This window comes from Equus asinus, chromosome 28 (genome assembly GCF_041296235.1).
Source record: "Equus asinus isolate D_3611 breed Donkey chromosome 28, EquAss-T2T_v2, whole genome shotgun sequence".
NCBI classification, from domain to species: Eukaryota; Metazoa; Chordata; class Mammalia; order Perissodactyla; family Equidae; genus Equus; species Equus asinus.
This window is the reverse complement of record NC_091817.1, coordinates 15746730-15758797: the sequence shown is the minus strand read 5'-3', so window position 1 is coordinate 15758797 and position 12068 is coordinate 15746730. Positions and strand designations below refer to the sequence as shown.

At 37.4% G+C, this 12068-nt stretch overlaps 1 protein-coding gene across 19 annotated transcripts in view; it reads right to left on the bottom strand.

The window, feature by feature from the left end:
• PHKB (phosphorylase kinase regulatory subunit beta) overlaps nucleotides 1–12068 on the bottom strand; it is a 219543-nt gene that overhangs the window by 123968 nt on the left and 83507 nt on the right. For all 19 annotated transcript variants that reach the window (XM_044761196.2, XM_044761195.2, XM_044761200.2 and 16 more), the window contains 2 exons: nucleotides 8590–8685; nucleotides 7183–7380 (listed from right to left, as the gene is read on the bottom strand). In XM_044761196.2, coding sequence (XP_044617131.2) covers nucleotides 7183–7380; nucleotides 8590–8685 — 294 coding nt within the window. The remainder of the gene's footprint in view (nucleotides 1–7182; nucleotides 7381–8589; nucleotides 8686–12068) is intronic.

Sequence of the window (12068 nt, the reverse complement as noted above, 5' to 3'; positions counted from 1 at the left end):
TCAAACAAATAACAAGGTACAATGTTGCCTAGACATTTTTTATACATAGATTCATGGGATTCAACCTATCTACAGTGAGTGAGTCAAAATTATAACAATGCTTACAAAAATAAATTTTCAATCTACCCCACTAAAGCAAAATCTTCAGCAATGTGGATGGATGCTTACCTTTTTTGGGGAGTGTTATCGTTTTTTGGATAGCTTAAAAACATCAGATATAGAGTGATGTCAGCAACATGGCAGAGTGATCAGTTTTCTCTGTCTCTCCCCTTTCGAACTACAAACATTCATCGGTCAACAAAGGATATCCACAGAGCATCTCAGGACGCCTGAGTGACCTGTGCTGCTATACATGGGAAGGTGGACGGACTTCCCCCCAGGAGGACGTGGAGATAGGTGAAAACTCTCCGACCCCCAGACAGCATAGTAACTGCAAGCAACTTTCTACCAGCGGACATGCTCATAGCATTGCCATGGCACCAAGGGCAGGCGTGTGCATGCATCGGAGAAGCAATGGTGGAAACAGGTGACTACAGACCTACCTAAGCCCCCCATGATTGCCCCTTAGCCCAGTGGGAAAATCCACGGTCCCACAGCAGCCGCAGGGAAAGCATCTACTCGACATTAGCAGAGAGGCCCTGCTCAGCATTCAGAACACTGGGAAGGCCCGGGACAGGAGGAGCCCTGCCCAGCACAGAAACCTGGCAGCCTCATCTAACACACAAACTCCTGCTGTGGCTCAGAGGGGGCAAGGGAGACCCAGAGAGACCATGTGAGTGGGCAGCAGCAAGTTGGAGCCCCAGCGAGCCTGCTCCGTGGTACAGGGCGAAAATCCACGGTCCCATAGAAGCTGCAGTGAAAGCCTCTGTGCAGCGTTAGTGGAAAGGCCCCGCCTGGCAATCACAAGGCTGGAAGGCCCTGAGGCAGAAGTAGCACACCTGGGTGAGCTAACCACAGACTGCAGTAGATACCCATAGCTCTGCTGTGGCCCATAGGGGACAAGTGAGATCTTGCAGGCCCTGATTGTGACAGAGCTGCATGTCTAGCTGAACCTGCTCCCGGCCACTGTGAAAGCCCATAACACCGCTGCAGACCCTAAGGAGGGAGCACATCTAGGTGGTCTGTGACAGGAGGCACCAACAAACTGAGGCTCCCCTGCGACTGTCCCCACAGCTGATGAGAGACCCCACAGGGCCACTGTGACCACAAGGAGGGGCCCAGGTCCGGTCAGCACTTAGAAGGTGCAGCCCTTCCACTCAAGTAGAAGCAAGCGGAAGCAGTAACTAAACTCTATCTCTATGTGAAGACACAAATCAACGCCATCCAGCAGTATGAAAAAATATATTAAATCTCCAGAACAGAAGGAAAATGACAAGTACCCAGAAAACAATCCCAAAGACACTGAAATCCATAACCTAAACAACAATGAATTCAAAATGGCCATCATTAAAAACTCAGTGAGTTAAAAAAGAATACAAATACACAACTCAACGAGTTCAGAAGCTATGTCACAGGAGATCTTGATAGTATAGAGAATAACTAAAAAGAAATACTGGAAATGAAGATCACAATGGAGGAGATTAAGAAAAATCTGGACTCTCTGAACAGTAGGGTAGATACTATGGAAGAAAGAATTAGCAATTTGGAGGATAAGAATATAGAAATGCTGCAGATGGAGGAGGAGAGAGAACTACGAATAAAAAGAAATGAAGAAACTCTCCAAGGAATATCCGACTCAATTAGGAAATGCAACATAAAGATTATAGGTATCCCATGGGGAGAAGAGAAGGAGAAGGGGGCAGAAAGCCTGTTCAAAGAAATAATGGCTGAGAACTTCCCAAACCTGGGGAGAGAGACAGAACTACATGTGACAGAAGCTAAGAGATCTCCAAACTTTGTCAATGTAAAAAGACCAACCCCAAGGTATATAGTAGTGAAGCTTGCAAAAGTCAATGACAAAGAGAAAATAAGGGTAGCAAGGCAGAAGAAAATAACCTACAAAGGAATCTCCATAATGATGTCACCAGATTTCTCAGCAGATACCTTACTGGCTAGAAGAGAGTGGAATGTTATATTCAAAACTCTGAAGGAGAAAAACGTGCAGCCAAGAATACTCTATCCAGCGAAAATATCCTTCAAATATGATGGAGAAATAAAAACTGTCCCAGATAAACAAAAGTTAAGGGAGTTCATTGCCACAAGAGATCCCCTACAAGAAATGCTCAGGAAGACCCTCATACCTGAGAAATCAATAAAAGGAGAGGGGTTACAAAACCCAGAGCTAGGGAGATAAGTGGAAAGACAAAATCAGAAAACTGCAGCTCTCCATCAGAACAGGTTAGCAAAGGCTAAGTATAACATTAAAGATAAAAGGAAGGGAAACACCAAGAATAAATATAAACCTGTCATTCTAACCACAAACTCACAACACTAGAAGGAAGAAAAAGAAAATCTGACAATAACAACCTAGAAGGGGAAGAGGCAAGGGATGGAACGGGTTAATCTAGGGAAATACGAGGCCATCAGAAAATGGACTATCTCATCTATGAGACGTTTTATACAAACCACATGGTAACCACTAAACAGATAACAAGAATAAAGACACAAATAACAAATAAGAAGAAAGCCAATATAGAAATCTACCTACCTAAATTGGCAGTCCAAAAATCATAGGAGGAGAAAAAAAGGAAATGCAAGAGAACCAGAAGACAAGTGATAAAATGGCAGCGTTAGGCCCCCACATTTCAATAATCACTCTAAATGTAAGTGGATTGAACTCTCCAATCAAAGCACACAGAGTGGCAGGATGGATTAAAGAACAGGACCCAACAATATGCTGCCTCCAGAAAACACATCTCATCCCCAAAGACAAACACAGACTCACAGTGAAGGGATAGAAGACAATACTCCAAGAAATAATGAACATAAGAAAGCAGGTGTCACCATACTTAAATCAGACAAAGTAGACTTCAAAGCAAAACAGATAAAGAGAGACAAAGAGGGGAACTTTATAATGATAAAAGGGACACTTCACCTCAACACTTCATTAACACCAATGGACAGATCATCCAGAAAGTCAACAAGAATTATAGGAATTAAATGAAAAATTAGACCAGATGGACTTAATAGATATATATATAGAACACTCCATCCAAAAACAGCAGGTTACACATTCTTCTCAAGTGCACACGGAACATCCTCAAGGATAGACCATATCTTGGGAAACAAAGCAAGCCTCAACAAATTCAAGAGGGTTGAAATAATAGCAAGCATCTTTTCCAATCATAATGCTATAAAACTAGAAATCAACTACAAGAATAAAGAATAAAGCTGGGAAAGGGGCAAAAATGTGGAGACTAACCAACATGCTACTGAACAAACAATGGATTATTGAATAAATTAAAGAAATCAAATATTACCTGGAGACAAATGAAAATGAAAATACGCCATACCAACTCATTTGGGACGCAACAAAAGCAGTCCTAAGAGGGAAATTCATTGCAATATAGGCTAACCTAAATAAACAAAAAAAACTCAGATAAGCAATCTCAAATGAAACCTAACAGAATTAGAAAAAGAAGAACAAAAAAAAACCCAAAGTCAGTAGGAGGAGGGAAGTAATAAAAATTAGGGCAGAAACAAATGAAATTGAAACAAAAAAACCAGCAGAAAGGATCAATGAAACAAAGAGTTGGTTGTTTGAAAAAATAAACAAAATTGACAAACCCTTAGCAAGGCTCACTAAGAAAAAAAGAGAGAAGACTCAAATAAATAAAAATTAGAAACGAGAGAGGAGAAATCACAATGGATACCACAGAAATACAAAAGATCATAAGAGAATACTATGAAAAACTATATGCCAACAAATTGGACAACCTAGAAGAAATGGATAAATTCTTAGACTCTTACAACCTCCCAAAACTGAAGCAGGAAGAAAGAGAGAATCTGAAAAGACCAATCAGAAGTAAAGAAATTGAAACAGTAATCAAAAACCTCCCCCAAAATAAAAGTCCAGGATCAGACGGCTTCTCTGGAAAATTCTACCAAACATTCAAAGCAGATTTAATACCTATCCTTCTCAGACTATTCCAGAAAATTGAGGAAGATGGAGCACTCCTTAACACATTCTATGAAGCTAACATCACCCTGATCCTCAAAACTGAGAAGGACAACACAAAGAAGGAAAACTACAGGCCAATATCACTGATGAACATAGACGCAAAAATCCTCAACAAAATTTTGGCAAACCAAATACAGCAATACATTAAAAAGCTTATACACCATGATCAAGTGGGATTTATACCAGGGACACAGGAATGGTTCAACATCTGCAAGTCAATCCATGTGATACACTACGTTAACAAAATGAGGAACAAAAACCACATGATCATCTCAATAGATGCAGAGAAAGCATTCGACAAGATCCAACATCCGTTTATGATAAAAACCCTCAATAAAATGGGAATAGAAGGAAAGTACCTCAACATATTAAAGGCCATATATGACAAACCCACAGCCAACATCATACTCAATGGACAAAAACTGAAAGCAATCCCTCTGAGAACAGGAACAAGACAAGGGTGTCCACTCTCACCACTCTTATTCAACATAGTGGTGGAGGTTTTGGCCAGAGCAATTCAGCAGGAAAAAGAAATAAAAGGAATCCACATAAGTAATGAAGAAGTGAAACCCTCATTGTTTGCAGACGACATGATCTTATATATAGAAAACCCCAAAGAATCCATTGGAAAACTATTAGAAATAATCAACAGCTACCGCAAAGTTGCAGGGTATAAAATTAACGTACATAAATCAGTAGCATTTCTACACTCTAACAACGAACTAACAGAAAAAGAACTCAAGAACTCAATCCCATTCAGAATCGCAACAAAAAGAATAAAATACCTTGGGGTAAACTTAACCAAGGAAGTGAAAGACCTATACATCGGGAACTACAAGACTTTCCTGAAAGAAACTAATGATGACATAAAGAGATGGAAAGACATTCCATGCACATGGATTGGAAGAACAAACATAGTTAAAATGTCCATACTACCTAAAGCAATCTACAGATTCAACACTATCCCAATCAGAATCCCAATGACATTCTTTACAGAAATAGAACAAGGAATCCTAAAATTCATATGGGGCAACAAAAGACCCCAAATGGCTAACGCAATCCTGAGAAAAAAGAACACAGCTGGAGGCATCACAATCCCGGACTTCAAAGCATACTACAAAGCTACAGTAATCCAAACTGCATGGTACTGGGACAAAAACAGGTGCACAGATCAATGGAACAGAATTGAAAGCCCAGAAATTAAACCACACATCTATGGACAGCTAATCTTAGACAAAGGGGCTGAGGGCCTGCAGTGGAAAAAACAAAGTCTCTTCAACAAATGGTGCTGGGAAAACTGGACAGCCACATGTAAAAGAATGAAAATTGACCATTCTTTCTCACCATTCACCAAAATAAACTCAAAATGGATCAAAGACCTAAAGATCAGGCCTGAAACAATAAGTCTTCGATAAGAGAATAGAGACACTCCACTCATTGACACCAGTATCAAAAGGATCTTTTTGGACAGAATAACTCCTCAGATGAGAGAAACAATAGAAAGAATAAACAAATGGGACTTCATCAGACTAAAGAGCTTCTTCAAGGCAAGGGAAAAGAGGATTGAAACAAAAAAACAACCCACTAGTTCGGAAAAAATATTTACAACTTATATATCTGACAAAGGATTAATCTCCATAATATATAAAGAACTCACATAGCTCAACAACAAAAACTCAAACAACTCAATCGAAAAATGGGCAGGGGACATGAATAGACATTTCTCCAAAGAAGATATACAGATGGCCAATAGACACATGTAAAGATGCTCATCATCACTAATCATCAGGGAAATGCAAATCAAAACTATACTAAGATATCACCTTACATCTGTTAGAATGGCAAAAGTAACCAAAACAAAAAGTGACAAATGTTGGAGAGGTTGTGGAGAGAAAGGAACCCTCATACACTGTTGGTGGGAATGCAAACTCGTGCAGCCACTATGGAAAACAATATGGAGATTCCTCAAAAAATTAAAAATAGAAATACCATATGACCCAGCAATACCATATGACCCAGCCTTCTCACTACTGGGTATCTATCCAAAGAACTTGAAATCAGCAATTCCAAAAGTCCCAAGCACCCCTATGTTCATCGCAGCATTATTTACAATAGCTAAGACATGGCAGCAACCTAAGCGCCCATCAACAGATGATTGGATAAAGAAGATGTGGTATCTATATACAATGGAATACTACTCAGCTGTAAAAATGAACAAAATTGTCCCATTCACAACAACATGGATGGACCTTGAGGGTATTATGTTAAGTGAAATAAGCTAGATAGAGAAAGACGAACTCTGTATGACTCCACTCACAGGTGGAAGTTAAACATATAGACAAAGAAAACTGATTGGTGGTTACCAGGGGAAAGGCGGGGTGGTGGGAGGGCACAAAGGGTGAAGTGGTGCACCTACAACATAACTAACAATAATGCACAAGTGAAATTTCACAAGGTTGTAAACTATCATAATTTTAATAAAAAGTTAAAAAAAAACAGATATAAACCTAGATATAGGGTATGTATGTGTGTTTGAAATATAAAATATTTTGAAACTAATTATTTAGAGGACTGTATTTCAAAGGGAAGTGTCTAAGCGAAACAGCAAAAAAGGGCATTTGCTTAATAGATTGAAAGCTGGATCACAAATAGATATTTTCTCTTATATGAGACAAATGGTACGAGACAGGCAGGCAGAGTACTGAAAGTGCAAAGGAAGAATCATTCACCTGATGAATAAACACAGCCCCACACGAGCAAATGGGCCTCACTAGAAGTAAGAGCTAACACTTATCAAGTGCTTACGATGTGCTTGGAGCGATGTAAGCACTCTTATATATTAACTCATTTAATCCTCACAAGAACCTCAGTAATAGGACCAATAATAGTAGGTACTATTACTTTACCAATGAAGAATATTAAACACAGAGGTTAATTAACTCGCCCAAGTCCAGACAGCTAGTAAGTAGCAGAGCCAGAATTCAAACCCAAGAAGTCAGTCTCCCAAATCGGTCCTTTTGATCACTCTCTTATGCTATGTGATATGGAATATTTTTTGATACCTTAATTTCAGCTGGTTTGTAGTAGCGTCTGTTGGGATCTTCCAATGATGTTCTATAGCCATCTCTCAAGAAACGCTTAAATCCGTATTTTCCTTTTAATTTTCTAACCACTTTATCAAGTGTCTGGCTAAAGAGAACTTCATCATCCAGGGCAAATGCAGGATAACTGATGCAGGGGAGCAGGGCAGCATCTGTGTTCTGGTGGCAATAAAAAAACGAAGGAATTGTAAGTGCCTGTAGTGATATGATCAACACAGCCCAAGGAGAATCACGGAGATGAAAAGCCAATAAAAATAAGTCAATAAACAAGGAATAAATAAGTAAATAAGTAATAAATGAGTCAATAAAAGTCACTAACTGATAGATCGCTGTGCAGCAAAGCACAGATAGACGTTTATATGGTAAAACCTCACAGAGAGGATAAAACTTTATTCAGCAATAAGGAGTATTTTCAAAGTTCAACACTGAACTCAAACTTTAAGATATTAATTAAGGCAGTGTGTAAAAATTTAACACCAATAATTAGTCATTACAACTTAGTTTATCACAACAATTTGTTCATAATACTGGAAAACACAAAACAATCTAAATGTCTAATAATTAGCTGAGTAAATTAGCAGCTATTAAAGTTGTAGAAGAAACTACATACTGAAGAAACATTTATTGATATGGAAACATCCACTCACAGAACCAGGCTATCAAACATTATGAACAATATTCTCCCAGTTTTACAAAATTAAAATCCTATATACATATATAAAAATATATACAAACATATAAACACAAATGTTGTCACCCTAAGATTATAATTGAGTAGTGGAATGAGTGGATATTATATTATTATTATTTGGTCATTTGTGGATTTTGTTTTTCTTTTATCATAATCTCACATAACTTCTATAAAATACTTATCTTAAAATAATTATTCCATTTTGGGTGTTTTCTAAGAATAGAGCCACATGTAACCACTAGAAAAATCTGCACTTGAGAACTATAGCCATATAAAAGTTTATCTGACAAAAAAAAAACGGTGACTCAAATGAGAGAAAAGAAGCATGAAAAGTATTTTTATTCAAAAGAAATACAAATTACGAAAAATATTTTTCTAATATTCTATGACAAAATAATTCATTTTGGTATAATGTTGCTATTCCTCCTAAAAAATATACATCTATCTTTCTATTGTTCTACCAAAGACTCAAAGAACAAAGCAGCTTTGTCCACAGTTCCGCTCACATCCTGAACAAGACATCCACAGACCAGAGGAGTGAGTGGCAACATCTGTTCTCTGTTCTCATCTTTTCTGGCAACCTCTAACATTTTAGAGCACGTTCTTAGAAAAGTAAACAAAATTACGTAACAATCATAAATGATAGCTCATATTAATTTATTATAAAAATATCTCACATGAGATCTTGATTCTCTGGGTAACAGTGAGCACAAAGTTTGCCTATTGCGATTATGAGCATCGAGATCCACAAATATAACCGACCAAGAACAGCCCTGGAATGAGAAAGAGAAAAATATTTCCAAAATTAAGAAAAAAGGACTTGTAGAATATTGGGCATTTTGACTGTAAGAAATTACACAAAACTACAAACAATGGTTGCATTTGAGAGCGGCATTACAGAAGATTTTAATTTTTTATACTTTCAGTATTTATCAAATTTCTTACAATAAATATTAATTTTATAATCATAAAAAATGCTATTTTTACATTTTCCCTATTTCCTGGTTTTCTTATAAATCAAAATGTATTGATTATAACTAATCAATTAAGGATATTTATGTTAATAAAAATACAAATCGCTTACTTACATTTTTGACAAGGAATAAAGAACTAATTTGAATTCACAAAATCTGAACTGTACAGTCCTGATAAAGAAGGTTGATTATATGATCAAACTAAGCAAATTTAGATACAATCTAGAATTATAGATATAAAAACTACTTGATTAAAACATGGAGATAGGAGAATCTCAAATAATAAAAACGCAAATAATATTAGCTAATATTCACCGTGTGTTAGGTACTGTGTTTTATGCTCCACATGAGTTATCTCATTTAACCCCAATATGTAGATTATTAATACCCCATTGTACTGAAAAGGATGCTAAATCTTAGTTTACAGAGCATGGGTTCAAAATCAAGTCTCTAACACAGAAGCCCACACCTTAACCATTTAGTTATACAATTTCCCACAATAAAAAATATTTTTCAAGTAACAGTCAAAAACTTGAACAGAAAAATAAGTATAACAAAAAATGTCAATTGGATTGCTAACCAAGTCAAAAACAATTTACTATTTAGCCATTAGTGCATTCCATATTCAAGAGCATAGTCCTAAGTAAACATGTCTTTGTTCTTTTATTGGGCAGCTAAATATTTTGAAAACAGAGAATGAAATTGGAATACAAAGACTACTTCCATTACAAGAGAATACTGAGAAAAAGACAAGAGGAAAGGAAGAAGAGAACTATTATCCCAATTTTCACCAACTTCAAAGATGCATTCGCTCTGAAACTAAAATACCTTGAATCACCCAATCACCTAGACTGAAGTTCAAAGTCTAGGAGTACTAGACCCTAGATCCAAATATCAGACTCATGATATGTACATTTTTCCTGATAACTCATGTTCATACATGAGTATTAGCTCATAAAATAGAAGGATTTCTCATTCATAATGTCATCTCTTAAATCTCGTTTAACTCTGACAAGTAAATTAATAAATGAACAAGGAATGAGGCCGTCTCTTAACAACCAGACGAATGCTAAACTGTCCTTTCTATTATTTGAAATTTCCTACTTCTCATCTCAACTCACAAAATTGAACTCAACAAAGCTTCATGTAGTATCTGCCAATGTCAGAGTAATGTGTTCTCTGCTTTGAGGAAAACAAGACAGAACTTGACCTCTGCTCTCAAGGAGCTGACCTAGGCGATATAGTCCTAACCAGATGACTATTAAACAACACAAAAAGACTGCACACGGCAATACATGACTATGTACCAACAAACATGATTATGTACCAAGTGAGTGGCTTAGATGAGAGAATAATAACGATCATGAAAAAAACAAAATAGGAACCTGGGATACTTCAGAAGGTGAGGATCAGAGCCAGGGATCTGAATTTTTGGGGAAAGGGGAGTAGGTAGAGTAGTCGGAACAAAGAGCAGAAAAATGAATAGGTACAAGATGTTGGGAGCCTGTGAATACACAAAATAACAGACTTATAATTTATCCTTAGGCTGATAATTAGTAAAGTTAATTGCATGCCAAATCAGTCTGCCTTGAATTGAATTTTCAAAAGATATAATCTAAGTAGGGTAATTTATAAATAATGAAGTGAAATGGCAAATTTGGCAATTCTTACCATTATTTAATATAAACAAGCCAACTTCCATTTTCTGGCCACAAATGAATGGTTTAATTATCTAAATTCATGAAAGTATTAGTTCAGGTTCTTCCTCTGTCAGCCTCTAAGAAATATGTGCAAAGGGAAAAATAATCTCATAATATTACTGTATTTTAACAGATAGCAAAGGCTAGTTAACTTACATTGTGAGCCTGTGCTCTTAAAAAAATATCCCATGCTTGGGGTCGCCCGGTGGCGTAGTAGTTAACTTTGTGTACTCTGCTTTGGTGGCCCGGAGTTCACAAGTCCGGATCCTAGATGCGGACCTAGCACCGCTCGTCAAGCCACACCATGGCAGCATCCCACATAAATAGAGGAAGATTGGCAACAGATGTTAGCTCAGGGCCAATCTTCCTCACACATGCGAAATATATATATACACCATGCATTAGGCATATGGCCCAGATTCGCAGGAAGATAAAATTCACCCAAGGCCATGGGCACTCATTCCTATTCAGAAGCAAATTTTTAAAAAAGTCATCAAAGAGAACCTACATATGGAATTAATTATCACCAGCTTCAAATCATCAGACATTAATTTTAGGCCTGCAAATTTCAAAGGAAGTTAGATATATCTGCATTGCTTTGAACGCTTTGCATAACATGAGCAATTTCTCTAGTCATTACCTTTTAGATTCTGGCCTCAGCTCATTTGTCAGTATTGTGATTTCTCCAATTAAAGACAGGCATATCAAAGGATGTTTCATATGTATACATCACTCCAGAGTATCTGATTAACTCTGTATATTTTATTTTCATCTTCCATTTCCTGAAATCATCACAACTCTACCATAATATCCTGAGTCCATCTAAAGAGCATACTTTAAGACTGCCAGCTCAAATTTTACTCCCAAACTGAGTTACTATGACTATTTTCGAGTAAACACACTAGAAGATGATTCAACCTGACCACTGTCATGGGGCCTTGCATTCCAATGGTGGGGAAAAGCTGCACTGAACCATCTACCCCAGTTTCCATAACCACAACAAACACATTTGAGATGGTACCTAAGGCCAAGGGTGATTTCTATGACCATAAGACACTGCTGATCTCTTTAGTCTCAATTCAAAGTGAAATGATTTGAACCATTGTCTGGGCCTTTCTTTTCCCCATTAATCACTTTTCTGAAACTGAGCTAATGGGCTTGCTGCCTTCTAGCATCAAAGAATAAAACAAGATGAAACTAGTCAGTTTATCTACCATATACGATCTTTTCTATTCTTCTGAAAGCAAAATCATCCCACAAAACTATGATCAGGAGACTTTCTTCCCCAGTTCAGCATTAAGCTGTTCTTTAGCTCTGCGGCAGAACCTGGAGAGCAGTATTCTTAAAGAAAGGATATTTACTGATGGGAATTATCCCTCTGCACCATGGCTGTGGTAGCAATGGGCATGTAAATAGTCAACTTTTACTTACTGACCCAACAGTAGCTTCCAGCAGCCCCTCTCACAAGCCATGCTTCTCTTC